This window comes from Dendrobium catenatum, unplaced genomic scaffold (assembly GCF_001605985.2).
Source record: "Dendrobium catenatum unplaced genomic scaffold, ASM160598v2 fragScaff_scaffold_1639, whole genome shotgun sequence".
Taxonomy (NCBI): Eukaryota; Viridiplantae; Streptophyta; class Magnoliopsida; order Asparagales; family Orchidaceae; genus Dendrobium; species Dendrobium catenatum.
In genome coordinates this window covers 1,178,093-1,204,618 of record NW_021320101.1, presented here as the reverse complement: position 1 = coordinate 1,204,618, position 26,526 = coordinate 1,178,093, and the positions used below count along the sequence as shown (strand labels likewise).

Below are 26,526 nucleotides of genomic sequence, written 5' to 3'. Positions count from 1 at the left end.
GCATCCAAGCTGAAGGGGCTACAGGCCTACAGCTACACAGCTCCGATACTCTGTCAATTCGCAACGCGGTACCAGTAGTTCTCACCACCTCGCGCGAATAAGTCCCGCTTCCTCAAATCTCTCTGTGTCTCTTCACTAGGTCGCCGGAACCCTTCGCTGGCGCCATCACGCCGGTTGCGCTCCTTTATCTATCTTCTATCAGCCGCTGAATCTCGTCGTATTTAGGTAAGCATCTGGCTACTGCCGCGCCGCCTTTTTGTTTTCAACCATCGCCGGAGCCACGCGCTCTCCCTTAATCTGGTTGACGCGCGCTGTGGTTCTCAGTGTTTTACCTTTCTGGGTTCCCAAGAAGCCTCGATACTAGACTTATTAACGATGAAAGGTCGGCTTTGGAGGAGAGAGCATTCCAGCCGCACGAAGGGTTTAGCCCGTCCTCCGAGGGTATTGGTGAGATAGGGTTAGCTTATCCTTCTTGGAGCACGCATAGACCTAGGGCAAGGCACTCGAAAAGATGGGGGATGACGTGGAGAGAGAAAGCAAGAGGAAATCGTTATCATCGGTGGGAAGTCTTGCCGTGCCCGATGAGGAGGACGAACGGCCGATTGGATCCCTGTTCAATTTGAAAAAGCCGCGGGGTGTGAAGAAAGGTAGGCCTCTGCTGCCGCAGTCTAGGGTTGAAAACCCTAACGTTAAGATGTTAGATTTAGGTGGATTGGATACTACATTGGCTTGTTTTAAAAAGAAATTGAAGGGCCCGAAGAAGGTTAAAGATGTCTCTGGGGCAGAATCTTGGGGAGATGTACTGAAAGGTTCCTCTCCTGACCTTATGGGCTGTAGCGCTTCATCTTCTAAGTTGGCACTCTCTGTAAAGCCCCAAACTGGGAGATCTAAGCGGGCTTTGTCCAAGGGGGATGGTGATGTTTGGGATTTTGAGCTTCTTGGGATCTCTGATGGTTCTTCTGATTCAAGCTTGGAAGATTCTTTGTCTGCCTACATCCAGAGGGCCCAATCAAGCGCTGGTTTTGGAGTGCAGTCTACTAAAACACAGATCAAACAGACATCAAGCACTTTGGGTTCTGGGGATGTGTCAAAGGATAGGTTCGATGGGGAGCAGAAACATCCCAGGGTTGTCAGGCAGGGAAGAAAATGTACTGCTGCCCCTTATGCAGAGTTGAAGGTGGTTGCTAGAATTGATGGAATTCCAGATCAGATTTCCAATGATGAAAGCATGTGGGCAGGGTTTGCCAGGGAATCAGACCCTTTGCTGGAACTGAAGAAGAGAAGTAGAAGCCGAAAATCTGACAGATCTGTCAAAGACGGCCCATCTGGAGATCAGATTAATGAAGATGAAAACACAAGGGCAAGATTTGCTGAGAAAACAAACTTTTTACTGGCACCGAAGAGAAGAGGGAGAATCAGAAAATCAGACAGAACAGTTAAAGACTCAGTCTCTGGAAGAGTGAAAGCTTCCCCTTTGATTCCTACAGTTGAATTTAAGGTAGATCGTGATAGGGTTGACAATAGTGGTCTTGATAGAGCATCACAAGAAGTTTTGGAGAATTCAGCAGTCGCTTGTGTTGACCTTGAGATAGGTGAAATTAAAGCAGGAAGTGAAGAAGGTGGAATAAGCAATCTTTTAGGCCATGAGAATGGATACAATCCAAATTCTAGTGGATTAATTCATGAACTAAGATGTTGCCAAGATAAAGAGGAGTTGCAATCCTTGCATGATGGCTTGCAGCATTGTTCCAATGGTAGCATGAGCCAGAAGCATGAAATTGTTGAGCTTTGTTCAAGTGCTGTATCTCCAACTAGAACCTGTAGGATTGCTGAATCTAGTCAATTTTCTCAAACAATTGATGAAGAAGTGAATCAAAATTTGATGATGGTGACATCAGAACACTTTGGCTTCCAAAAGGAAGCTTCTGCTATTAGCCTTTCCCTTGTTCAGGATTCATGTTCGCCGCAGTTGACAATGATACCTGAGAATGTTTCAGGGTCTGCTGATTTGTTAAATCAATCATTTGATTATAATTCTCAAGCACTTCCTCCCTGGACATCACTGAAGAATGATGCTACTTCTTTTGGAGATAATACGTTGAATGACTCATGTATAGAAGCTTTAAGTCAGAAGGCTGGTACTAGAACTGAATCCATTAGTCTGCCATTTGTTGAAGCAACTGCAAGGGAACCTGCTTTTTCTGAGAAGCTAATAGAACTATCTGAAGAGACTTCACATATTGCTGAGAAGATGACAATTTCATCCCCTTTGAAGTGCATTGTTGCACCTGTTAGTCGAAAAGCTTTGAACCAATCTGTTGAGGAAGGATTGGCAAAGCAACCTGTTGTTGTTGCGTGCAAAGAACAAATTCAGGTTGCAAGTGAAGATCTTACCATTTCTAATGTTCTTGATGTATCATTGCATAATGCTTTTATTACTAATGGAATTGAACAACTTGGAGAATCTAAACAACCTGATTCTGGTCATTCGGACCCTGAACCAACAGTTCTAAGGGCAGTACGGAATGCGAAAAAACGCAAGCATGGTGACATGGCTTATGAAGGAGATGATGGTTGGGAAGTTCTCATCCATGAGCAAGGACTTTTTACAAACATTTCTGTTGATGATTACCAGTCTACCACCAATGTAGAGAAACCTAGTGTTTCCAGTGTTGTATGGGATGCAAGTGATGGAGGTGCAGCAGCTGTTGCGGCTGGTCTGAAAGCTAATGCCCTTAGCCCAATTGAGAAAATCAAATTTAAAGACGTTATTAAGCGCAAAGGTGGTATTCAGGAATATCTGGAATGCAGGTCAGTTGCTTTTTTCACCCTGAAAATAGAAATTTAGATTTTGTTGATCTTATTTAGAGCATTTTATATGATACACCTCTTTATTATTATTATTATTATTTTAATTTTAGTATGTTTAGAAACATCATTTTAGCTGGAATGTAGGTTCAAGGTATTTCTTATTGATCCATTTAGCCATTTTTCTCCTTGAGATCCAATTCATGCTGTCAGTGTTTGGCCCATGGATGCTAAGTTTCTTTGAAGTTCTATTTTTTTTTTTTTCGATTCTTAATTTTAAAACTATATTCTTTGAAAATTATTAGAGAGACAACTTAGATGGTTTGGTCACTTAAAACGTCTTCCGATGACTCGGTTAGGAGAGTTGATTTATTAGATTTGACCTATGTTAAGAAATGTAGATGTAGACCTAAAAAGACTTGATTATAAAGTATTAGAAATGATTTTTTTTAATTAGATTTAATTGAGAATTTGATTCTTAATATGACACAATGGAGAAAATAGGTTCGTAGCCGACCCCATGTAGTGGGATAAAGGCTTGATGATGTTGTTGTATTCTTCGAAAAGTTTTAAGCATGGATTTTTCGTCTACTAAAGTGTAGCTAGAGACAATTATTATGTCATTATGCAAGATTTCTCCAAAAGTAACAAAACAAATCTATTTGGTTGAGAATTGTATCTAGTATGATTATGGAGTTTTTCATAACATTTCATGGTGTTCAAATGGCTAATGCAATAAGATTAGGTATTATTTTTGCAAGCTTTGGTTGACATTTTATTGGAGGATTTTTTTCTTGGGATTTTGTTGGGAAAATGATAGGAAAAATGTTTGATCTTGTAAAGGAGAGTTTGTAGAGTAGATCCATTGCTAGAGATAATAATGATTTGCATGCACATGAAACCAGTTACTAACCAAAGTAATTAGGGTTGAAGAGATGATCCAAAAGGAGTGGCTGGCCACCTAGCCTTCAATCTCACTTGGAATGAACTCCCAATTTCTTCAAAAACACATCAATCTGCTTCTATTCATCCTCATAAAATATTTATAGTGTTTTACATGAAAATAATATTTAAAAAAAGGAGGGAGGACTTGGGGGTCATGTGAAGGGGAGCAAATATAGTTAAAACACCTTTTTGGAAAGTTTAACTACCACTTTTCAAAGAGGAGGCCAGGTATAGTTACATGAAAATTATTATTATTTTTTTCATTTTTCAACTAGCCATTTCTTTTAAATTCTTTTGAACACTCTCCATATAATCCCTCCATGATTCAAAATTTGAAAATTAAAGTTTTGGGCATTGAGGAGTTTGTGTTGAAGAATAGTTTTGCATTTATTCTCTTATATTTCTATTTGTTTTTTTAATTCACCAATATCAAAAAATGTTTGGAGAATTTTGTCCTATCGACTTGTTTGATCACATATGCGAGCAATGCATCAACGAGATTTTGTCGAGGAATAGTTTTGCATACTTTTTGAACCGCTTGCATGATTTTCTTTTTTTACAATTCAAGTTGAATTTCTCTAAAAAAATGCATAGTGCCAATTTGGACCTACGCTAATTCCAATATTTGATATTCTTCTTTGCACCATTGTGTTCTTTGAAATGCATATATGATTTTACTTTTTGGTGAGTTGACATCCTTCTCAGAGTTGCTTGCATGTTTTTTTGGCTTTTCTTAAATTAAATCGGATTTTGTTTCAGGAAATGTGTATATGTGTTTTGAGGATTGTTGGGCTAAAAAGTTTCAATCTATATTGACGGTTGCATCATCATTCAAATATGTGCTCTGCTTTGCAATCATGCACATTTAATTCAATCTTGGCCATTGGCATGCTTTTAGGTATGCCCTTGCATGTATTTTATTGCAGGCTTGCATATTTTCTTTTGTGTGTGTCATAGTGCTCTTCCTTGTGCTTATGGACTAGTTGCTTAAGTTCATGTAAGTTTGTTTTGTTCTTTTTTTAAGACTTTTAACAACTCATGTAGTGCAATTTTAGGAGTTTGTAGGGTTCCTTTTTGCATTTTTTATTTTCCCTTTTATTTCAACGTGTTATTTTTGTTTAAATGCTTTTTTTGTAGCTTTTAGGTAGAATTTTGAGAGGATTTCATAGCACTTCCTTGACACCCCTCACAAAGGGCCCTATCCATACTAAGAAAGGCATGAATGGGTGGTACATGGGACACCATGTTCATAATTAAGTCCCCCATCATATCAAAAAAGATTGGGTGATGTGAGGAGCACGTGGTCATGCAACCTTTGGTTTCATTATTGATGCAAATGGAGATAAACTTGACTTTCTTACCATAGACATTACAAACTTAAACAATATAACGAGACAGGAAGTTAGGAAAGCCAAGGGACATCAACAGGAACTGAACAACCAAAGCCAGGGAGCAGCAGTAGGAATCGAACAACCAAGGCAGACAACCCCCCCCCCCACCAAGCAGACCCCCCCCCCCCCCCCCCAAACAAACCCAAATCAGCCCAAATACAAAAATGGCATGTATAAACATTGAGGTAGTTCCTTGCTTAAAGCAAACACAAAAAGAACATGAAAATAAACTCCATGTTGTATCAAGAAAAATCCATATGTGGCTTGTGTAGGGCAACAAGGTTACTCGTTCGCTGGCTTGAACTGGGGAATGAACTGAACCCTTAGTTCACATGCTAGCGCATCCATGTTAAACCTTGTTTTGGTGCATTTGTGAGGTGGTGGAAAGAGAATTTAGAGTGTGAGTGTAGGAGAAAGATTGGGAGATGATTGTTTGGGTTCCAAAGAGAGAATTGTGGGTATGGGAGCTTTTAAAAGAATATTTTTATTATAAAATGAGAGGTTAGATGGCCTCTCATGTGATGGTGCCATAAGGGGCCTTTGTTGGAGGGGAGGGTTCTTTACGAAGGAAGGTGGGAATTGACTCTTATATATGTCACAAATAAATTATTTTCGGAGGTATTTTTATGTAGACTTGTTCTTTATAAATATTATTATTTTCTTATGAAATTGATTTTCCTTTTTAAAAAATTAAATTTTTTTTTGGTACTATGTGTGCTCGCGAAATTTTTTATACACAAAAATTTTCATGTGTGGATGATTTTTGTGACAATGCTCGAGCACATATGTGGAGTTTCCTAAACTGCGTTGGCATTGTAGATGGACAATGACAATCTGTTTGGCAAAATGGGCAATGGTTTAGCGCTTTTTAATGCAAACAAGATGTCATGAATTTATTACTCATTAAATTATACATTCCTTTGGTCGCCGCCAATGTTGTCATTGTCATTGCATTTTATCAAGTGCACATGTGGATCACATATGGAGGTCAACAATCTCAAACGAGAAAGAAACAAGTTGAATTAAATTGGGCGCAGGCCTTTTAAAATTCTTAGTAAGAGCGTAGGCAATGCTTGCCAACTGAAATTATCATCATATATGGGATATGTATTAAATGTGGAAAGCATGATGGTGAGTTAGAAAAAATCCTACCGGCTATGGACAATCTATTCTTGGAGCAGGAATTGCTTTTTGAATTGAACTTTTTTTTAGAATAAAATACTCCTACCACTATATATGGGCCAAAGTAGACCTGCACTGTCAAGATAGGCTAGTTACCAAGCAATGCTAAATGGCCCATTAAGGGCGTGCAACTTTCCTTCACATGGAGTTATAATTTCACCGGAGTAAATCCTTTTTGAATAGGTTACTCGTGATCCGGGGATCAAATCTAGTTAATGATCAGTAGGATAGTCTATGATTATGATTTGAGTATTAGATCGTGAAAAGATCAAAGAAATTATATTTTTCAAGGTTTAACTATGTGATTTCTGTGATAATTCTATTAGTGGTGATTGTCATATCAAATCATTAAGATTGATGATGATATTTCCAAGTGGTCATAGGAGCAATTGAATTGCCAATCAAACTCCTTACAAACGAGATCAATGCTCCGGATGTTGGACTGTTGGATAATAAGGACGAGTTTGAATTTTGGTAAGTATGTTTTTGAATTCCTAATCTAAGATTATGAAATTGCCTACTGAATGATGGCATTATCTTTTGTGTTTGATTGCTTCTAAGTTGTTATTATAGATTTTCCTTTTTTAATGGATTTTATTTAGTTATAGATTAGATCAATCTGGTGCTATAATTGCCTAATTATAGGCTTGGAATTCTGCTAAATGAGAAGTTTTCTAAATAATTTTCTTATTCTCTCTCCTTGTATTTATCGTAACTCCTCAACATGGAAGGTTTGGTTTGTGTACTGTCGCTCATTGCCAAAGCGAGCTGGTCCCTTGTTGTTGCTGGTTTACCCACTGCTGAAGTTGCTGCCCCAATTGTTGTGGCCTGTTTCCTAGTTGTTGCCATTGTTTTGTTACCTGAAGACATTGAAACTTGCTGGAACAGTGGAACTTTTTCTTCACAACCTTAAAATCCAAAATCTAGATTTATAGCCACCTAAAATTGCTGCTGCTTAATTTCTGTTGCTGTCCATAGCAGGTTGCGACCAAAACAGAGAAGAAAATAGCCAATTTCAGCAATAAAGTGGCCTTAGATCTGCTGCAAATCAGGGTAGCACTGTCAGCTGTCCTTGTTGTTTTCCTTTAACACTCCATCTCTCTGTTTTTTTGTTCTCAGGCTCTTCAAGATCTTTCTTCATCATCTAGTGTTGTCTAAGGTTCATATATATGTCAAAATTCAGTTGATGATTCCGTTGGTAAATTGCAAGTGCTATTTGAATATATTGGGCTGATTTACATTGTTTTTGAACCTGAATAATGTTGTTTTGCTCCCTAAGTTGCTTTATCATCTCACCAAGTATTAAGAGCTGCTTTCTTATCAGCTATTACTATGTTACCTAGAGTTACATTGTTTGTTCAACATGGAAAATGGATGCAAAATTTAATCATGCTAAATCGTTGATATTATCTTATTCCCTTGGATGATGTAATTCTTCAGGTGCTTATAAGTGAATGAACTATAATTTAATTTCTTCTGAGCATACCTGTAGACACATGCCAAGCTGCTTGTGTTAACCAGCCCCTTTGACCGGATTGGAATTATTTCGGTTGATGCTAGGTTTCTGCATTGCAGGAATTTAATTTTTCATCATTGGAGTAAAGATGTGAAACATATGTTGACTTTTGAAGATTGCGGGCTATCTTATGGTACTTTGGAAGATGAGCCTCCTCGAATATCCCTTAGCCGTGATATCTTTATGTTTCTTGATCAACATGTAAGTAATTTCTATCTTTAGTTGGTTTGCTTGCTCAAATCTCCAATCAGTAACTTGTTAGTGATCAACACAACAAACTTTTATTTTCCACAACAACAACATCAAGCTTTTATCCCACTATGTTACATGAATTCATTTTCCTCTATATTAAGAGTCAAATTCTAACAAAGTTTTATTTTAATCTAAGTTTATTGAATACATTCGGTTTATTCTGGTGTTCATAAATTTGTAGTAGAGTATTGGTATATATTTTTAATGTAAGCTTATTTTCTTCTGATTTCAACTCAATATTTATTATGTGGTTAGGTTTATAAGCTTGTTTTCTGTTAATTTTTGTTTAATGCGGCTTTAAGTGTTATAGATTCATAAATTTGTACAATTTGGTTGTTAATTTTGTCCACCACTTTCAACTTTTTATTGCACATGCCCAAATAATAAAGTTTCTTTGCAACTAACTTATTGATAGGTGGTAGTCCCATTCTTACCTATTTTCAGTTCTTAATCCATCTTTTCTACTTTTCCCACACATCTATCTTAACATCATGTCATCATGTTTGCTATACTATACTTTGGCTACTAATGATTTTTTTATAAGATAGATGTTACAGCTTTTTGGTTTTATGAAATTTATGTTAAGGCCTTCATTATACTGCCTTATATCATAATAATCCTGATGCAATTCTCAATTTCAATCACCTTTTCTTAATTTTAGAAGTTGTACATTTTTCTTCATCTTTCTTTTATTCCTCATATAATAGGATCCAGGTATTACCTTATTTTCTGGTAATATTAATTGATAATTATCAGTTTAGATGCACCAAAATTGCATATTGGAGTCATATTAGATTTTTGTCTCTATATTACTTTTTTACATATCCATGCTCCTTATTATCTAAAATTTTCCTACTATTTGATTTTCCACATATTTGAGTAGAAATCTTATTGATTCGAAATATCTTTTACAAATAGCATACAGCAAGGTACCTCATTCTGAATTGTTGTTTCTCCATAATTAATACAAGAAGGTAGTGTTGTAATGTTGATTCCTTATATGTCGGTGAACCAAAACGTAATTCTTTTATGTGAATTTTTTTCTTAAGTTTGTGATTAGTTCATGAGTTGCCACCAAGGTAGGTTCCAGTTTGTGGTTGATACGTGCAGGTTTATCCTTTCTTTGTAGATTTTTTTTCTTTTTGATATGGAAGGAGTAATTTGTAAGGTCACATAAAATATTTTCTGCGCAGGGATATATCAATTCAGGCATTGCTGCAGAAAGAAGTCCTAGAAGCTCTGCTTTACTTATTTCTGGATCACCAAAGGAATCAAAATCAAAGAGAACCTGTGATTTGCGGAACGCTAGTTCTGAGGAGGAAGCAGCGTGCCTTGTAGGTGAGGTTGAGGGTTCTGCAAATATTAGTGCATCAGTCAACGCTGTAGCATTCCAAGGTCAACTTAAAAAAAGTGTGTCTGAAAAAGATGCTAATGATGATAAGGATCCTCTTGAGTCTAGCCTAATATCTGAATTATCTGGAAATGCAAATATTGTAGAAAATGCAGGGGCCCTTAATGATTCAGTGTTTGCATCGAGTGATATGCGATCAGTTGACTGCACCTGCAAATCAAGGGAATCTTATTATGATAAAGCAGCAAGTTTCTGTGCAGTCCATCCTTGGGAAAGAGATGTTGAAGGTCATAGTACGGTTATACTTGATATTCCAAGAAGCTGTGGGATGGTTGATCATCCAATGGAATCACATGTGTCCCCGAAGCAGAAAGCCACTAAAGGGAGTGGTTGTGCTGAATCCAATTATAGTTTGCAGAAGAAAATAGTAATTGTTGGAGCTGGGCCTGCTGGTTTGACCGCAGCTCGCCATTTACAGCGTCAAGGCTATTCTGTTACTGTGCTGGAGGCTCGAGGCAGGATAGGAGGTCGGGTGTGCACAGATCGAAAGTCCCTTTCAGTTCCTGTGGATCTTGGAGCCAGCATTATAACTGGTGTCCAGGCTGATGTTGCAACTGAAAGAAGGCCAGACCCTTCCTCTCTAATATGTACTCAATTAGGCCTGGAGTTGACCGTTTTAAACAGTGATTGCCCTCTTTATGACATAGTAACAGGCCATAAAGTGCCCACTGATTTGGATGAGGCTCTTGAAGCAGAATACAATAGTCTCCTTGATGACACCTTGTTATTCATATCACAACTTGGTGAGAATGCAATGACTATGTCTCTTGAGGATGGGCTGGAATATGCTCTTAGGAGGTGTCGGATGTCTTTGTCAACATCACCTGTTGTAAAGGCAGAACAGTTAAACATTGCTTCTGAATCAGGTAGTATGGAGAAGGTTGGACCTTCAGTCAAAAATGGAACTCAATGTCGCAATGGTGGTGTTCAGAAAACAGATATACTGAGTCCTCTTGAAAGAAGGGTGATGGACTGGCACTTTGCAAACTTGGAGTATGGATGTGCTGCCTCACTTGAGCAAGTATCCCTTCCTTATTGGAATCAGGATGATGTTTATGGAGGATTTGGGGGGGCTCATTGTATGATTAAAGGTGGTTATGGCGCTGTTTTAGATAGTTTGGTTAAGGGCCTTGACATACGCTTGAATCATGTAGTCACTGAAATCTTTTATGACATTACAGATCTTAATGGATCTGTTCAACAGTTAAACAAAGTGAAAATATGCACATCAAATGGCAAAGAGTTTTCAGCAGATTCAGTCTTGATTACCATTCCACTAGGTTGCCTTAAAGCAAACACCATCATATTTTCTCCAGCTCTGCCTGATTGGAAAGAGTCTTCTATCCAAAGGCTTGGTTTTGGTGTGTTGAATAAGGTAGTATTAGAGTTTCCTAATGTTTTTTGGGACGAAACTGTAGATTATTTTGGGGCTACTGCAGAAGAAACAGATAGCAGGGGCCGTTGTTTCATGTTTTGGAATGTCATGAAAACAGTTGGTGCCCCAGTTCTTATAGCACTCTTGGTTGGGAAAGCAGCTGTATATGGACAGAATTTAAGTTCTGCTGATCATGTTAATCATGCTTTGATGGTTCTCCGTAAGCTTTTTAGTGAAGCTTCTGTGCCTGATCCTGTTGCGCATGTCGTCACAAATTGGGGTATGGATCCTTTCAGCAGGGGTGCCTACTCCTATGTTGCAGTTGGGGCTTCTGGGGAGGACTATGATATCTTAGGAAAGCCTGTTGCGAACTGTTTATTTTTTGCTGGAGAAGCCACCTGCAAAGAGCACCCAGATACAGTTGGTGGTGCAATGATGAGTGGACTTCGAGAAGCTGTACGTATTAATGACATCTTAAGTACTGGTAAGGATTATGTCATGGAGGTTGAGGCAATAGAGGACATGCAAACAAGGTCTGATTGTGAAAGAAATGAACTGCGAGACCTGTCGAAGAGACTTGATGCATGTAAACTTTCCCGTTATAGTTGTGGTATCTCTTCAGATGGAGCACACAAGTTATTGGCTGAGGAAGCCCTACTGCAGGACATGTTCATCAGTGCAAAAACAACTTCTGGAAGATTACATCTTGCTAAAGAGATGTTGAGTCTTCCTGTGGAAGTTCTGAAGTCCTTTGCTAGCAACAGAGAAGGCCTTAGCATTCTGAATTCTTGGATTCTTGTAAGTTCGATTTTTATGTTTTTATTACTACATGTTTTTTTTTTAATTCTCAGGCTGTCAGTTTTTTGCTTGAGTTTAGAAGATGTCATTGCCTAATACTGTTATTTTGGTAATTTGAAATAGGATTCATTGGGAAAGAACGCCACACAGCTTCTGCGTCATTGTGTCCGTTTACTTGTCCTTGTATCAACTGATCTCCTAGCTGTTCGACAATCTGGTATTCCACTCTTCATTTAATGTTTCCTACAAGTTTTCTAGATGCATAATACTGATTTTCATTGTTTTTCTATTCTTCCACACATTGCCAATTTGTCTAGTCTAATCTTTACCATTGACTTGGTCTTTTTGATTCTCTTCCTTACTTCCTCGTATCTAATTTTATATTGCAGGGGGCAGTGCCTCATTGCTTGAGGGTTTGTGGGGGGCCTCCAATCAAATATATTGCATATATTCTGTGCAATATTTTTGGCCACATTGTTGATTTTATTACTGTCTTAATCTCTTATTTAAAGGACATCATCTCCCGAAATTCTTATCTTAAAAATATAGTAGAATGGATTTAGAAAGTCTTATCTTTAGACCACATAAAATCTCTATGACTTTTGTGAACTTCTTGCGAACTTCCATTCATTTTTTTTGTTTTTGTTCTAAAAAACACATAGATGTAGTGGATTATTGTCTTCTTTATTCGATTGGGTACTGCAGTAAATAGGCTGCTTTGAAAAAAGAGAAAATTTTTTAGACTTATTTTATGTTTTTCCATCCGAGCCTATTTCTTTACATGTTGTTTAACTCATTCAAAAGACAAGTTTGTTTGTCAATATTGAGGGGGCGTGTTGGTGCACTTTTATTAGCTGTAATCGTAATAGTTTTGCATGGTTGAAGTTCTACGCCCATGAATGACGTAGTTATAAAGCTTATGTATATCGATTATAGCTATGTCTCCTTATGACTAGTTTTGTTGCTTTGTATTTGGAAATTTTACTTACAAATTTTTTTTTTAAAATTTTTATTCTCTTTTAAGATGATTAATTAGAATTTTCTTTGGGTTACTTCTATTATTGATTGAGAAATCGTTGCATATTATTTACCTTCATCTTCTTTGGGACAGATGCTTTATTTGCATTTTTTTATTTAGGTTTTGCATGCGCTGCTCCTTAGTATAAAGTTTGATGAGGAATGACTATTTGGTGTTTGATATTTTTATTATAGGTTGCTTTTTAGTCTTAAAAATGGCATGTTCAAAGTATTATTATACGTGGGTGATTTTTCTCCTAGATATTTGTATTTGGGTTGTATTAACTTGTGACTGTGTGAACGCTCAAGAAAAATCTCCCTATCTTGAATTCTCTTGTTGTGATAGAGAAATTCAAGATAATCTTTTTTGAGTTAGATTAGCTCAGTTATAATCAATTTTTTTTATGGTTAGATCATGGTTTATTTAGATCACAGGTCGATATTTTCTATGGGCACAAGCCACCTTAGTTAATTGTCCCTCTTACTCATAATAGAGTACTATTGATTAAGGAGATTGCTTAGGCTTAGTTTTGGACTTAGATTTGATATTTATGTTTAAATTTAATTTATGTGAAATGATTGTAGAGGTTGAGGTTAATTCGATAATGATCCCTTGGTTTTCTTATCTAGGGTATACCTATTGACGCAACAACCAAGGGCTGTCCGTACCAGATTTATTGAATAGTTTAGAGGTCCACAACATGATTGCTTGCATTTTAGAGGTATTGGAAATGATCGACAAGAGCTTAGAGACATTGCATAACTATAAAAAAGTTTCAATTCAAATCGAAGAACCATGCATCTAACACATCAAATTTGATTGAGGAATTTGGTTGGTTTTAATTTTGATGATGGGCTTGTTAAGGTGGTAGTTGTCTTGAGTTTTAGCTTGGGTTTCTGATGAGGTCATCGACAAACATTTTAGGCAGGTCTACCGGCGAAGGAATCGTAGATCGACGGCTACGATTAGGAGCTTATATTTCTGATGTTGCCATGTCATCTTATGATATTTTCTATGTATCTTTTATTTCAAGCTTTAGTTTACTATTTTGCCCTTATGATGGTTTAGTCTTTGTTGTAGCCCTGTGGGCATTTGAGTTATGTTATTTTCTTTTGATGAGGCCTTTATAAAGAGGTCTCCTCCCATTGTATGAGCTTAATGTTTGATTAATAAAAATTTTCTGAGTTTTCATTCTTCTTGTCTTGCTTGAGAGCTTGAGAGAAAGTGAGGAGACCTAGGAGAGGCTCCACCCGCAATACCCAACAGCCCACCTGGTGAGCTCTTGGTTTTATCGAAAATTTTCTGTTGTTTTCTCTTTTCCCTCCCTCAAACCCGAGCCACCCAAACCCACCCCCTCCCTCTTACCGTCCCTCTGCAGCCACCCCGTACACAAATTCCCTCTCTCTTCTCCTTGCTTGGCCGGCCACCCTATCTAACCTTTTCTCTCTCCACTTGCCACCTAAGCATCCACTAATTAACCTCTTAAATTCCCACCTAATAGCCGCCCCTCTCTCTCTAACATAATTTAGGGAGATTTTAATGGCAAATAACCTCTCCCTCCAATCCAAGAAAATCTGAAATTCAAATTCAGATTTTCCCCATGCCTCTCCCTAGCTCACGGCCCAACTCCTCCTCTCTTTTCTTCTTCCCATCCCCACTTCAATGTTGAATGGCGGATCCCGAATTCGAGTGGGGCCTTGTGTTCAACGCCGACGGTAGTCTCAACGTCCTACGATCTCCGTTCTTCGACGCGGGGTTTGAGCAAGAAGACACAGTTGGCGAATACTTGGAGCGAATTCTCCCTATACTTGTGCACGTCATCGACCGCCGATTTCAAGACTACGTTTGGACAATCACCGGGCATCATCCACCACCTCCCCCACCGGCGGCTACCTCTCCGGTAACGAAGTCCTTCGTCTACTTTTCTGTAGTGGTGCTCTCCATGCTCGTGTGGTTCTTTCTTCTCCGCTAAAAGCCAAAGAGTGAATGAGTGAGAATGTGCTCAAGGTGAATTTTCTCATTATTGAGCATTTAAGTAATTCTTTTATCTTTGAATGTTTATGAATTGTTTGGTTATCTCAAAGCAACTCTTCGCCTAAGCAAGTTAATTACTTAGAATACATTTAGTCCTTTATTTTATTAGTGATAAATTTGTGGTGGTAACGCTTTAGTTAACTTTCATTTTAATTTCCGCAAGCAACTCTTGTTTAAATCACACCAGTTTCACATCCTTAAAAATACTGCAGAATTAATTTGCTTTGATTTGTTGTTACCTTTGTACTAGCCCAACAATGGTTTCAGGGCTTACATCCATAGCTCAACAATGGTTTTAGGGCTTACATCCATAGGATGAACTAAGTGGGGCTTAAAACCTCAAAGATGAGGAAAGCCAGATAACTGTCCTACAGTTTTACCCTCTTGATAAGGTTGTTCAGTTAATTAAATTGTTTTCATTGGCTTCTTAACTTTATGTCTATGCGGTTGATTGGGATAGGACTTTGTTACGCCGGAATAGGGTGGGAGCAAGCCGGCCTAGACCGACCAAACCTAGCAAAACCACTGGGCGGGAACCGAAGCAACAGTAGTGATGGGGTTTCGGACCTCCTTGTAGGGCCTAAGAAATTTAATATTCACTATGTAAGGAAGAGAAATAATTAGGATTGTTTTTATATTGCTAATTGATTAGGAATGTTTTTTAAATTATGTTTAGGCTAATTAGGAAGGGCTTAATTATTTAGGAAGGTTTCCTAAATTATGTTTATGTTGATTAGAAAAATTCCATTTACGTTATTGTATTTTAGGGCTATTTAAGGGGGAGTTATTTAGGGTTTAGTTTATGCTATTGCTGAGTTTTATTTTCCTAGTATTGTTGCGAGTTCCTAGCGGCGTCTAGGGTTTGTGGGAGAGCTGATCTATCTCTTGAATACTAGATTATTTGTATCTTCCTTTATTTTATTGAAGATATAATCCAAAAATCAACCCCATCTTGGTGTTCCTACATTTTTCATCTCTTTTACTTGCCATTTCGCTTCCACGATATATCTAATTTGTATCAAAGCCGAGATTCAGGTACCTATTATAACATCCCAAACTCTTAAACTATCGAGATATTGTATGCTTTGGCCGGAGAGCCTCACAGTTTTGTCATGTTGGTGTAACTTCCCAGTTGGTCACCCATCCCATAATTGCTCTTGAATGAGCATGCTTAACTATGAAGTTTCTTATTGAAATTCTAGTCATTATACCAAAAGGCGACTCAATGTTTAAGAGTTAGCTTTCTTTTACTTAAGGGATTTCACAATCTCCCCCACTTAAGTAACTAACGTCCTCATTAGCATTTGTTTCCCATAATCATCCACAAGGCATATAGGACTCTAGAGGTGGCCCCTACAAGCTCAAGTGGTGGCTCCTATCATGTAACACTTTGTCCCATATAGGGTTCAAGATGTGGCTCCCATGACATAACACTTTATCTTGTATGACACTTAGCTCCCAAATGATACCAATTGTGATGCCCCATAATCGAAATTGGAAGAATTATTCTTATCTTTTAGTAAACAACAACCAGAGCTATTTAATATCATCTATCAGTAATAAACAGTACAACATATTTTATAATTTAAATCATCAATGTACACATTTATATTCATTCCTAAAAATCATATATACTACTAAGAATCTACACAATCAAATCATAACTACTCTGTCATGAGTACAAAAAAAAAATAAAAAGAAACATAACCTGAAGAATCCTGACCCAGCCTCACACACATGCTCCTCTGCCCTGACCTGAAATCATTTAACCACATATAGTGAAATTAAAAAGCTAAGCTGGTCACTGAAACCTATAACTAAATTCAAAGCACGACAAATGAGCAATATGCATGTTAATAGTCAAATCATAACATTTACATTCATATGATCAATAACATTTACATTCATATAATCATTGAATCAATGCAGAAACAGTAAAATTTATATACAATAGTAGTATATTCTATAAACAATAAAATACTATAGTACGGAAGTCTGTACAGTAAAATTTATATACAGTAGTAGTATATTCTATAAACAGTAAAATACTACAGTACGGAAGTCTATAAAGAAGTAAACAGTATGAGTGTCAAATCTATAAAGTAATCGTCGTATCTGTAATACCAATCAATAAAGAGATCATATAAAGCATCCAATCAAAACTTTAGTAAAGATCATTGAAATTAAATCAATGTAGTAAAATCATATCGGAATGCACACATGCTATCCGATTATTCTATATTAAGTGCTCAGTATATCACATGCTTAATATCAATATAGTGAATCAGTAATATTAGTATCTACATCGGATTATCGGTAACATTAACAATATAGTAGCAGGAGCAGTAGAATAATGCAATAACAATAAATTCATACAGTAACAATAAATTCGTACAATATTATGAACAATGCCTCAAAAATATGTATTTCAGTAGTCACATTAAATAAGTAAGAAGTTGTTACTATTACGGTGTTTTTCAATATTGTATCAGTATCAGTAAACAGTTGGCTCAGTAAACAGAGTCGTCACTCTTTACCGTCAGCACAATAATCATCTCCTTATAACTCCCCATTAGTATCACGTGAATCAGTAGAGGATAACACCAAATCACAATATTTAAAGGAAAGCCCGTCGGCCCACCATCCTATACAAGTCAATCAGTCTCCAACCAATAGATCAACCAGTCTTTACTTGTCTTACACTCTTTACCGTCAGACACGGCATGAACAGGTTTCCGACACGGCATTGGAGTGTCACAATTTAAAAAATTAAAATCGGACACGTGTGTCCGACACGCGTGTCCGATTATTACATGCTCGGTACCACTAGGTACATGCTCGGTACCGCTCAGTACATGCTCGGCACCGCTCAGTATATGCTCGGCACCGCTCAGTATATGCTCTGTGCTGCTCAATATATGCTCGATACCGCTATGTATATGCTCGGTACTGCTAGGTACATGCTCGGTACCACTCAGTATCTTCCCATACAAAGAACTAACAAACTTTAAAAACAAGCAAAATTTCAAAATTACTCTTACAATAAAATTTTGTTCCTTGACCCCGCGACCTGACCGGGCAGGTCGAACCCCGCCAGGGGGTTGCGTCCCCTTGGACCCACGGCAAACCGGTATATTGTTGTATTCATGTTGTCTTATTATTGGGATATTTTGATTTCACTTCATATCAATTTAATTTGATGTATTCATATGTATGATTGGTTTGTTAGCAAAATGAGCTCTGTTGCTGGCGGGAGTGGATTAGGTGAAGGTTCAAAAAAACCATCTGTAGAAATTGATAAGCCGTTATGAATTCATGTTACAAAGTTAGGAAAAACATTTGAAGGAGGAGGGGATGTGTCATTCAAATGCAATTATTATGGTGGCACCTACAAAGGATCTTATTCTAGGGTGAAGGCACATCTACTTAAAATTTTTGGCCATGGAATAAAAATGTGTCATTAGATTACTACGTCGCAGTTGATTGCTTGTCATTTTTACTATAATGTTACCTTAATTTATATATATTATATTTAAAAATTATTATGTCGTGTCCACGCCGCACCTGTGTCCTATATTTTTAAAAATTGCTGTGTCCCGTGTTCGTGTCGTGTCGTGTCCGTGTTGCCGTGTCCGTGTCGGTGCATCATAGGGTAGAACATATAAAGTTTTATACCTTAAGGCATACACAATCAAGTTGTTTTTGTGCATTCTCTTACAAATAATATCATGAGCTAGACCCCGCTAACCTACTAAAATTTATGAAAACCTCAAGTTAAAGTTCTCACCTTTATGAGCACATATTGAGGGAATAATATATAGGTAGACTATAGGAAGCTCTCTATAACTTGAGGCACATCTGCACGTGCAATCAAGTTATCTCAGTGCATTCTTTAACATAATTGTATCATATGTGAACTCTTCAAATCAGCTAACAATGTAAGCCCAAATTGAAGTCCATTGCGGCTAGCATGTTTTGAGTTGGATAGGATTTTGTTTTTCTCTATGGGGTTGTTTTGTTGTCTGCCAAGGGAGTGTAAAGTATTCCAAAAGAGAGAGTTCTGAAAATATTGATGTTTAGTTTGAAGTAAAACAAATATAGTATAAAATTTTAGTGCATTTGAAATACACTGTCTAGTTCATTTTTTGTGTATTTGGAATTCTTCCAAGAGCGAGTTCCAAATATATTGAAAATTCATTGCAATTGTTGTTAGACGCCATGCGCCGACCGCCTACCATCGCCCGCCACCATCAACGACTAACGCCATAGCTGCAGACCACCGCCGGCCACCCAACACCGCCAACCACCACCTCCTCCGACCACCCACCACTGCCGGCCACCACAACAATCGGCCATCTACCGGCGGCCACCATCTCCTGTTGCTTGCCGCCAGCCACACCGCCGCAATGTCAGCCACCGACCACTACTTTTTTCACATTACATTGCATTCATTTTTCTTTAAACAAAAAAAAAAGGTACTCTCATGTTCATTTTGCAATCATCCAAACAACTCTAAGGTATTCCTTTTACATTGCATTCCTTTTCAGGCAACCAAACAACCCCAAAATGTTTTTACCTATTCTTTAGTAACCTTAACTCTGATTTGAGCTCCATTTATTGATCCTACGCAATCCTATTTTTATAGCATAGGTTAGCATAAAAAATACAAATTATCAACTTAGCATGAATTTGTTGTTTAAGTGTTTGATTTATGGAGTATGGGTGTTTAGAATCTTTATGAACTTAATGCATGATTCACCAATGATATATAAAACATCATTGAAAAATCAACTAACAATTCTCTAAATCATTAAAAATTGAATTTTATAACCTGATTATGCACACTAGGACCAAGGGTATCGATGATCATAATAACTAGATCTTCAATGCACAGATTGATTGTATCCACAAGTAGTAACCTTGAATGATGTAATGTACATAATGTAAAGAAATATTGTCTCTACATTCTGATCATATCGATACAATCAAATTTATAATAAGATTAGTTTATGAAGCTATGAACTATGCCCATGTTTTGTCATGATTTAGTTTTCTTCTTTCATTGCTTGCTTCATTTAATATAAGAGACAAAACACAAGTCTTAGCAATGGAAACGGTAGGAATAGTTTCATGCATTTGATGTTTGCTCAGAACTATCACCTAATATTCATCTTATTCGAAATGTTGTTCTTAAATATTTGTAAATGCTTAGTCATCTAGCAACATACAACTTTAACAATGTTATATGCAAAATAAGTAAGCACAAATTTGAGATAACATCATTATGTCAATATTGGGGGGGGAGGGGGCGGGGGCGCAAGGACGGTTGAACAAAGAATATATTTAGCATGAGACTATGATGAGGAGATAGGGACTGTCAATATTGATGTTGAATAAGATGAGGAGATTGAGTTGAAAGGAAATTCACGATTAGATGAGTGGTGAAGGGATTCCATAGTAGATGTCAACTTTGTAGAAGATCAAACGATGGGTGATGGCATCGAGTGGAGAAGATCAAGAAGGGTGATGACCGTCTAATGTTAATCAACCCCGTGAGGCCACAAACATGGGCTATAAGTAGAGAAGAAAATATTAGGAATACTGATTGTATGTACCTGACTAGGAGAGAGGATGAAGGCAACAACAGGGGATCTTGAGCGTTCGAAAGTGAGCATGCACTATTATATTATGACAAAGGAAGAGATTCAAAGTTTTTAGAAATCACTCATTGTGTGCGAGTTTTCATTGTAGGGAAGAAGTGTCTTTCGAGGAATTTTAAATGCACTAGTAGTTCTTATATATTTATTTTACTTTTGAATAAAAAACAACAAAATTTAAATTTCTATATTTCTTTACTTCCACCTCTAATAATTGCAATCAAACAACCTCTTAGCTTGGCATGTGGACTTGATGAGTTTGTATCATGATTTGGCTAACTATGTATGGTACTTTTTGAGATTATGACCATATATAGGCGCCATGGACCTTATGCCCTCCATGTTGACTAATCGATACTCGATAGCCACCTTCATATGCTTTCCTAATGAGGATAGGGCCTTGATTTTTTTGGTTTGAATTTTCCTCCAATGCAGTGTGGGGATTGATAGGTCTTCAATGTATGAATACTAATTCACTCACTCTAAATCTTCTAGAGAGGAGCGTACGATCATGGGATCTAAAGATCATGGCTTTGTGACTTTTACATTTTTTTTTTTTTTGGACTTAAAGTCGCACTTCTTCCAGGGCTTCACACCGTAGACAAAAATTTTCATTTTGTTTCTATATTGAATGGCAAGTTCGAGTGAATGCAGTTCAAACTCTAGAGGTAGTATTAGCTCCATTCCAAACACGGGTATATCAAGTACTCTTCAGGAAAGAATTCTTCACACCTGCTGGGAGCTGACATAGGAAAATTTGGTGACATGCCATTGCCTTAGCTAAACTGAGCATGTTTTCTAAATTAATCTCATTAAGATTATTCATAGAATACAATCATTGCTTTGTTTTGAGGATCCTTTCAGAAAAGACTTACTTTTAATAAAAGATCCATATTTTGATTGCTTTCCTTGGTAACTTCCCTACTGTGATTTCACAAATTGTAAACTTTAAATAGAGGAGGCTTGGGAAAAGAACATCAATCTATTGAATATTAAAATCTATTAGAAGCAATTCTTATTTTCTCACATTCATCTAAGCCCGACTCAGTTTCATTCCTACTCCGCATTATTTAGCCACATACAATTGTGTAGAAGATTCACCCTTAAGTCGTGTATAAAATTTATGTGAAACAGTGAAAGTAATAGGGTCATAGCAAAGGTAACATCTGTAGAAGTAAAATTGCAGGCTAACACAACTTACTTCATTTAACATGGATGATGGCAAAGAGGGAGTGTACCTGAATAGTTTTGCTATGTTTAATGATGATGATGAAGTTGAGGATTATGTCATTAATCTATTCTTCATTTTAATAATGTCCAACAAAATTGTTAAATATATTTAGGAGGATTTATGTGCATACCACAAATTTTTTATTTGTTTGCAGGTCTAATACCTAATTTTCTATATTTATTTATATAACACCCAAATCTTTAAATCACATAAATACCACTGATATTAAATTTTCTAAAGTGAAATTCATATTTTCATGGTGTTTTGATGTGATTGAAGCACTTAAGTGTTATATAAATAAATATAAAAGTTTAGATATTTGATATACAAATACATAATAATTTTGTGGTATAAATGGAAATCTCTCATATATTTATGTTTTTGCTGCTATTTTTTGAAATCAATTTACATCTTGAATAAGCAACATGCGGATCTCTTATTTTAATGGGATGCTTTTGTTATCACTCTTCTGAAGCTTTGATTGTTTTTTTATATATGTAGGTAACTTCCTTTTGGGATTGTTTTATGCCTTGTGTCCTATTCATCCAGATTTTCTCTCCTTATTATACACTCGTTTGATTTTAATGTTTCTTTTATTGCAGGGATTGGTAAGACAATCAAGGAGAAAGTCTGTGTACATACCAGTAGAGATATTCGTGCCATAGCAAGCCAGCTAGTAAGTATGTGGATAGAAGTTTTCCGCAAGGAAAAAGCTGCAAATGGTAGATTGAAGCTTCTGAGGCAGACAGCAGCATCTGAACAGTCAAAGTTCAGATCTAAAGATCAAAAAGTAGGAATTGCTCCTTTAAGCAAGGGAAGCGAAGCAGTGGATATTAAGGCTATTCTTTTGCTTCCTTCATCTGCTGGAAGCCATTCACCATCCACAGCAAAAACTAGGAAAACTGAAAAGGCAGGAAAATTAGAGTCGGTAGCAGATAGGAACTTGGCAGACTCTCAGAAGAAGATTCAGAATTTGGATTCTAAAATAGAGGGTGCCACCGCCCTATCTGAAGAAGCTTCTGCCCTTGATGCGGCTGAAGCTGCGCATGCTTCTGCTATTGCAGCAGCAAAGGTTTGTTGTAACACCATATGTACTTAAGTATATTTTCTTTTTCTTGGAGACTTCTTATGCTTCTGTTAGATCAAAAACGAAAATTTTAATTGTATTATTTGTATTTTTTTTTTGCTGCAGGCATTTGCATCTTCTGAAGCAGAGATCAGCGCATTTCGTGAACTCCCAAAGATACCTTCTTTTCATAAATTTGCTAGGCGTGATCAACATGTGCAGATGGATGACTCCGATCTCAGAAAGAGATGGTCAGGTGCTGTTTCTGGGAAGCAAGATTGCACGTCTGAGATTGACTCAAGAAATTGTAGGGTTAGAGATTGGTCTCTTGATTTTGCTTCTACCTGCAGAAATCTTGAGAGATCAAAACTTTCTGATGATATGAACCAAAGTCTTTCAAATGAGATCGAGTGTCCATTAAATCTTGGGGAGCATTCAGGAGAAAGTGGAACAATTGATAGTAGATTGACAAAGGCATGGGTTGATACTGATTCTGCTAGTAATGGTGCGGTGAAAGATTCTTCAGCCATTGAGAGATGGCAACGACAAGCAATGGATGCAGATGCAGAATTTTATAATCGTTTTCATTTGAGGGATGAAGAGGACTCCAATAGAATACAGAAGCTGCAAGCTTTAAAGCAGCATGAACCTGCTGATGGAATGTATGCTTCACATGTTGCAGAAAACAAATCTTCATGTGAAGGTAATCCTAGAGGAGTGGAACACGTTAAGCAAGGTGTTGTGGATTATGTTGCATCACTTCTGATGCCTCTTTATAAAACGAGGAAGATTGATAAAGAAGGTTACAAGTCTATTATGAAGAAAACTGCAACAAAGGTGGGCTATGCTTTTTACGACCATGTATGAAGATTTGCTATTAACTATTACATGTATTTGTTTTAAGATTTCATTCAGTTTGTGCTTCACTGTTTTCATTCAATTCATCATTTAAAAAAAAAATTCACATCAGCTGCAAATTAATTTTGTTAATCATAAATCATTAGAGAAAATGCTTAAGAACATTGTATTCTCTTTCCGCTTGAGAAGATATCTTGGTTGATATCAGTTTATTGGCGGGTTCTCGACAGTTTATGGAAACTGACATCTTTCATTTTTTATTATTGCAAACTTGCTTTTTTTTTTCATTGGTCACGATTCATATCCTTTTTTTTGTGGTGAACTGACTTCTTACTTGGATTTTTATCGTCTCTTTTAGGTTGTTGAACAGTGCACAGAGGCAGAGAAAGTGATGACTGCAAATGAGTTTCTAGATTTCAGGCGCAAGAACAAGGTTCATACTTTCTCTTATTCATCATTGTTCTTGATTTGCTCACCGAATCCAAATGGGAGTGACTTTTAGTTAATGGTTTTCAATTCAAGCATTTTTTTTTATTTAGTTTTTTTTTTTTTTTACTTGATGTTGCGACTTTGGAGACTTGAAATTTATTCATAGCTTCATTTTAACGAGCCATGTTGTCATTTTATTGGCCCCATTAGTTTGAGTATTTTAATTTTTGCTGTTGTAATTTTCCAGATTAGAGCTTTTGTCGACAAGTTGATTGAAATGCACATGGCAATGAGACCCCCGGCAAACTCTTGATGATTGTCTTGCTGCAGATACTCTGCGTATAATTCATCACTGCAGCTTGTTGCTGCAAGAACCTTAAGCAAGTGAGGAGTTTCTCATCGACCAACTCCAGAACTGGATGTATTTCTTGCAAACTGAATTGCATGAACACCATTGATTGTGCACCTTGATTTCATGATTATGGCAAACGAATAGTTGAGAGATCAGCCTAATTTTAAAATACCAGTCTGGTTTCCATGTTGCAAGTTGTGTGGGTTTTCCCCATCTTGTTTATTATGGATTCTTCACTGGACGATGGTGCTCTGGTTTCTTTGACGTACAAGGTCAGTTTTGGTTTGCAAGCAATGCAAAAGAAGATCAGGAGTTCAAAATTCATGCACGTGGAAGGCCGACTGGTTATGTGCTAGACCTAGTTCAAGGAATTCTTTCTATATGTTGGACGCCCATCAAAGATAAACAGATTAGAATGTTTTTGTTGTGTGGCATTATCCACATCACACAAGAACCGATGTATTTTTAGGTTCTAGTTTGACCCTATTCTTTGCTTAGGGACTCATACATGTTTACAAGATTCCTCTTTTTTGGGGTGGTTCTGTACAGTTTTTCTTTTTTTTGAGATTTTTCTGTGTTAAATGCCAACTAACATGACAAGTTAATTCCTCTTGATTTGCTGATTTCTGCAATCAGAACAAAGTGGGGAAAAATGCATCTAGAGTTTGGTGTTGTTTTGCTCGTTTGTATTTTCTATCCTTCCCCTCCACGCTTTTATTCATCTCGTCCAGATGTCTTATAGCAGATATATGACGGATTTCTTGAGAGTGGCCTTCCGGATATCTTGGAGTCTCTTTTACCATTCTATATTTCGGTTTCTTTATGGTTTATATCATTGGTAGATGAAGCAAGGTGAGGGAATATGCAGTTACCTCAATTCTTGCACAAGGCAATTCATAGAATCAGCGAGAAAATAGATTCACTGTTCTTCTGACTTATTTCCTTTACAGTTTACATTCAATATCTTTTTTTATTGGCAGAGTGCAATTCCGTGTAGATAAGTGTGGATAGCAGTACAGAAGGTGAATTCTTTTACTTAAACATACGCTTTTATTTTGGCATTGAAATGATCTTTTCTGAATTTTTAAAGAATCTTTTACTGTTATGCAGTTACAACCGCGGTACCGTTCAATGACATTCTGAGTAAGGTTTTGTTTGGGACGACTTTGTTATTGCTTCTTAAAGCAATTTTTAGTAAAAAATTAAAATTTTTATGCTAAAAAGCTGCTTTAAGAAGCAGTAAGAAAGCCGTCCCAAACAAAACCTTAATCTTCATTAATGTTTAGTTCTTTTTTATTAAGGCTTTGTTTGGGACGGCTTTCTTACTGCTTCTTAAAGCGACTTTTTAATATAAAAACTAAAATTTTAATACTAGAAAGCCGTTTTAAGAAGCAATAAAAAAGTCGCTCAAACGAAGCCTAAATGTTCATTTGTGTAGCATGTGCTATACTTTTCCATTATTTTTGGCGGCTTCACCACTTGGCATTTCTGGGAATACTGTAGCAGATTTCTGTGGCAACCTGTTGCATCTAGGGAAGTCTGCTATTATTATTTTTTTCATTATAATCTTAAAATTTTGATAATTCTTCTTCATTCACCAAAATGCAGAGGTTATAAGGCTTATCGCTTGTTTAAGACGTTTGACATCGATTGAGCAAAGCAGTCCTTAGCTTTCTTTGCCTTCTTTTTACAGGTTTTGAAGATTTATCATAAGTTTCTCTGAGGACTGTGAGCCAGCGGGCATTGTTTCAAAGTTGGCAATCAGACAAATCCAGATATGGTGAGTTTAAACTTCAATTTATGAGTGATTATATGTGGCTTTAAGCAGTAAAACACTAGTGTGCTGGTAGAACTGATTTCTGGATGTTAGAACGGCATTTCTGGAAATTTTTTTATCCATAATATCATAAGATCTTAGATTTTTTTACAAAAGTGCCGTTAGAAATTTCAAAAGCTTGTCTTCTATTATTTAATGCTTGGCAAATCGGATCTTTTACGGGGTAGGTTTAGGATCTTTTATAGGGTTTATAGAGAATTTTTTAAAGTTCAACCGTCATCATATTATGGTACTCTTTCATACTGAGATGATTTATTGTGCAAAATCTTTGGTGTGTTATGATTTATCAGAAGATTAGATTTTAATTGACAGCATTGGATTATTTGGTTCATTTTCTCATAAATTATAATATTTTATGTGCTTATA

General features: G+C 36.8%; 1 protein-coding gene across 1 annotated transcript; it reads left to right on the top strand.

Moving 5' to 3' along the window:
- LOC110110611 (lysine-specific histone demethylase 1 homolog 3) lies at positions 1-25,001 on the top strand. Its single transcript, XM_020842185.2, has 8 exons — positions 1-2,811; positions 7,902-8,043; positions 9,288-11,678; positions 11,802-11,895; positions 22,221-22,690; positions 22,811-23,521; positions 23,901-23,975; positions 24,219-25,001. Exons 1-8 carry the CDS (start codon positions 512-514, stop codon positions 24,282-24,284), a joined length of 6,249 nt encoding a protein of 2,082 aa, XP_020697844.1. The 5' UTR covers positions 1-511; the 3' UTR covers positions 24,285-25,001.
- The last annotated feature ends 1,525 nt before the right edge of the window (positions 25,002-26,526 follow it).

What these genes read in the sequence shown, in the direction of transcription:
- LOC110110611 (XM_020842185.2), top strand. Translation starts at nt 512, where the DNA reads ATGGGGGATGACGTGGAGAGAGAAAGCAAGAGGAAATCGTTATCATCG. An exon ending in CTGCTATTGCAGCAGCAAAG is followed by an intron (nt 22,691 to 22,810) that starts GTTTGTTGTAAC and finishes TTTTTGCTGCAG; the next exon opens with GCATTTGCATCTTCTGAAGC. An exon ending in ATTTCAGGCGCAAGAACAAG is followed by an intron (nt 23,976 to 24,218) that starts GTTCATACTTTC and finishes GTAATTTTCCAG; the next exon opens with ATTAGAGCTTTTGTCGACAA.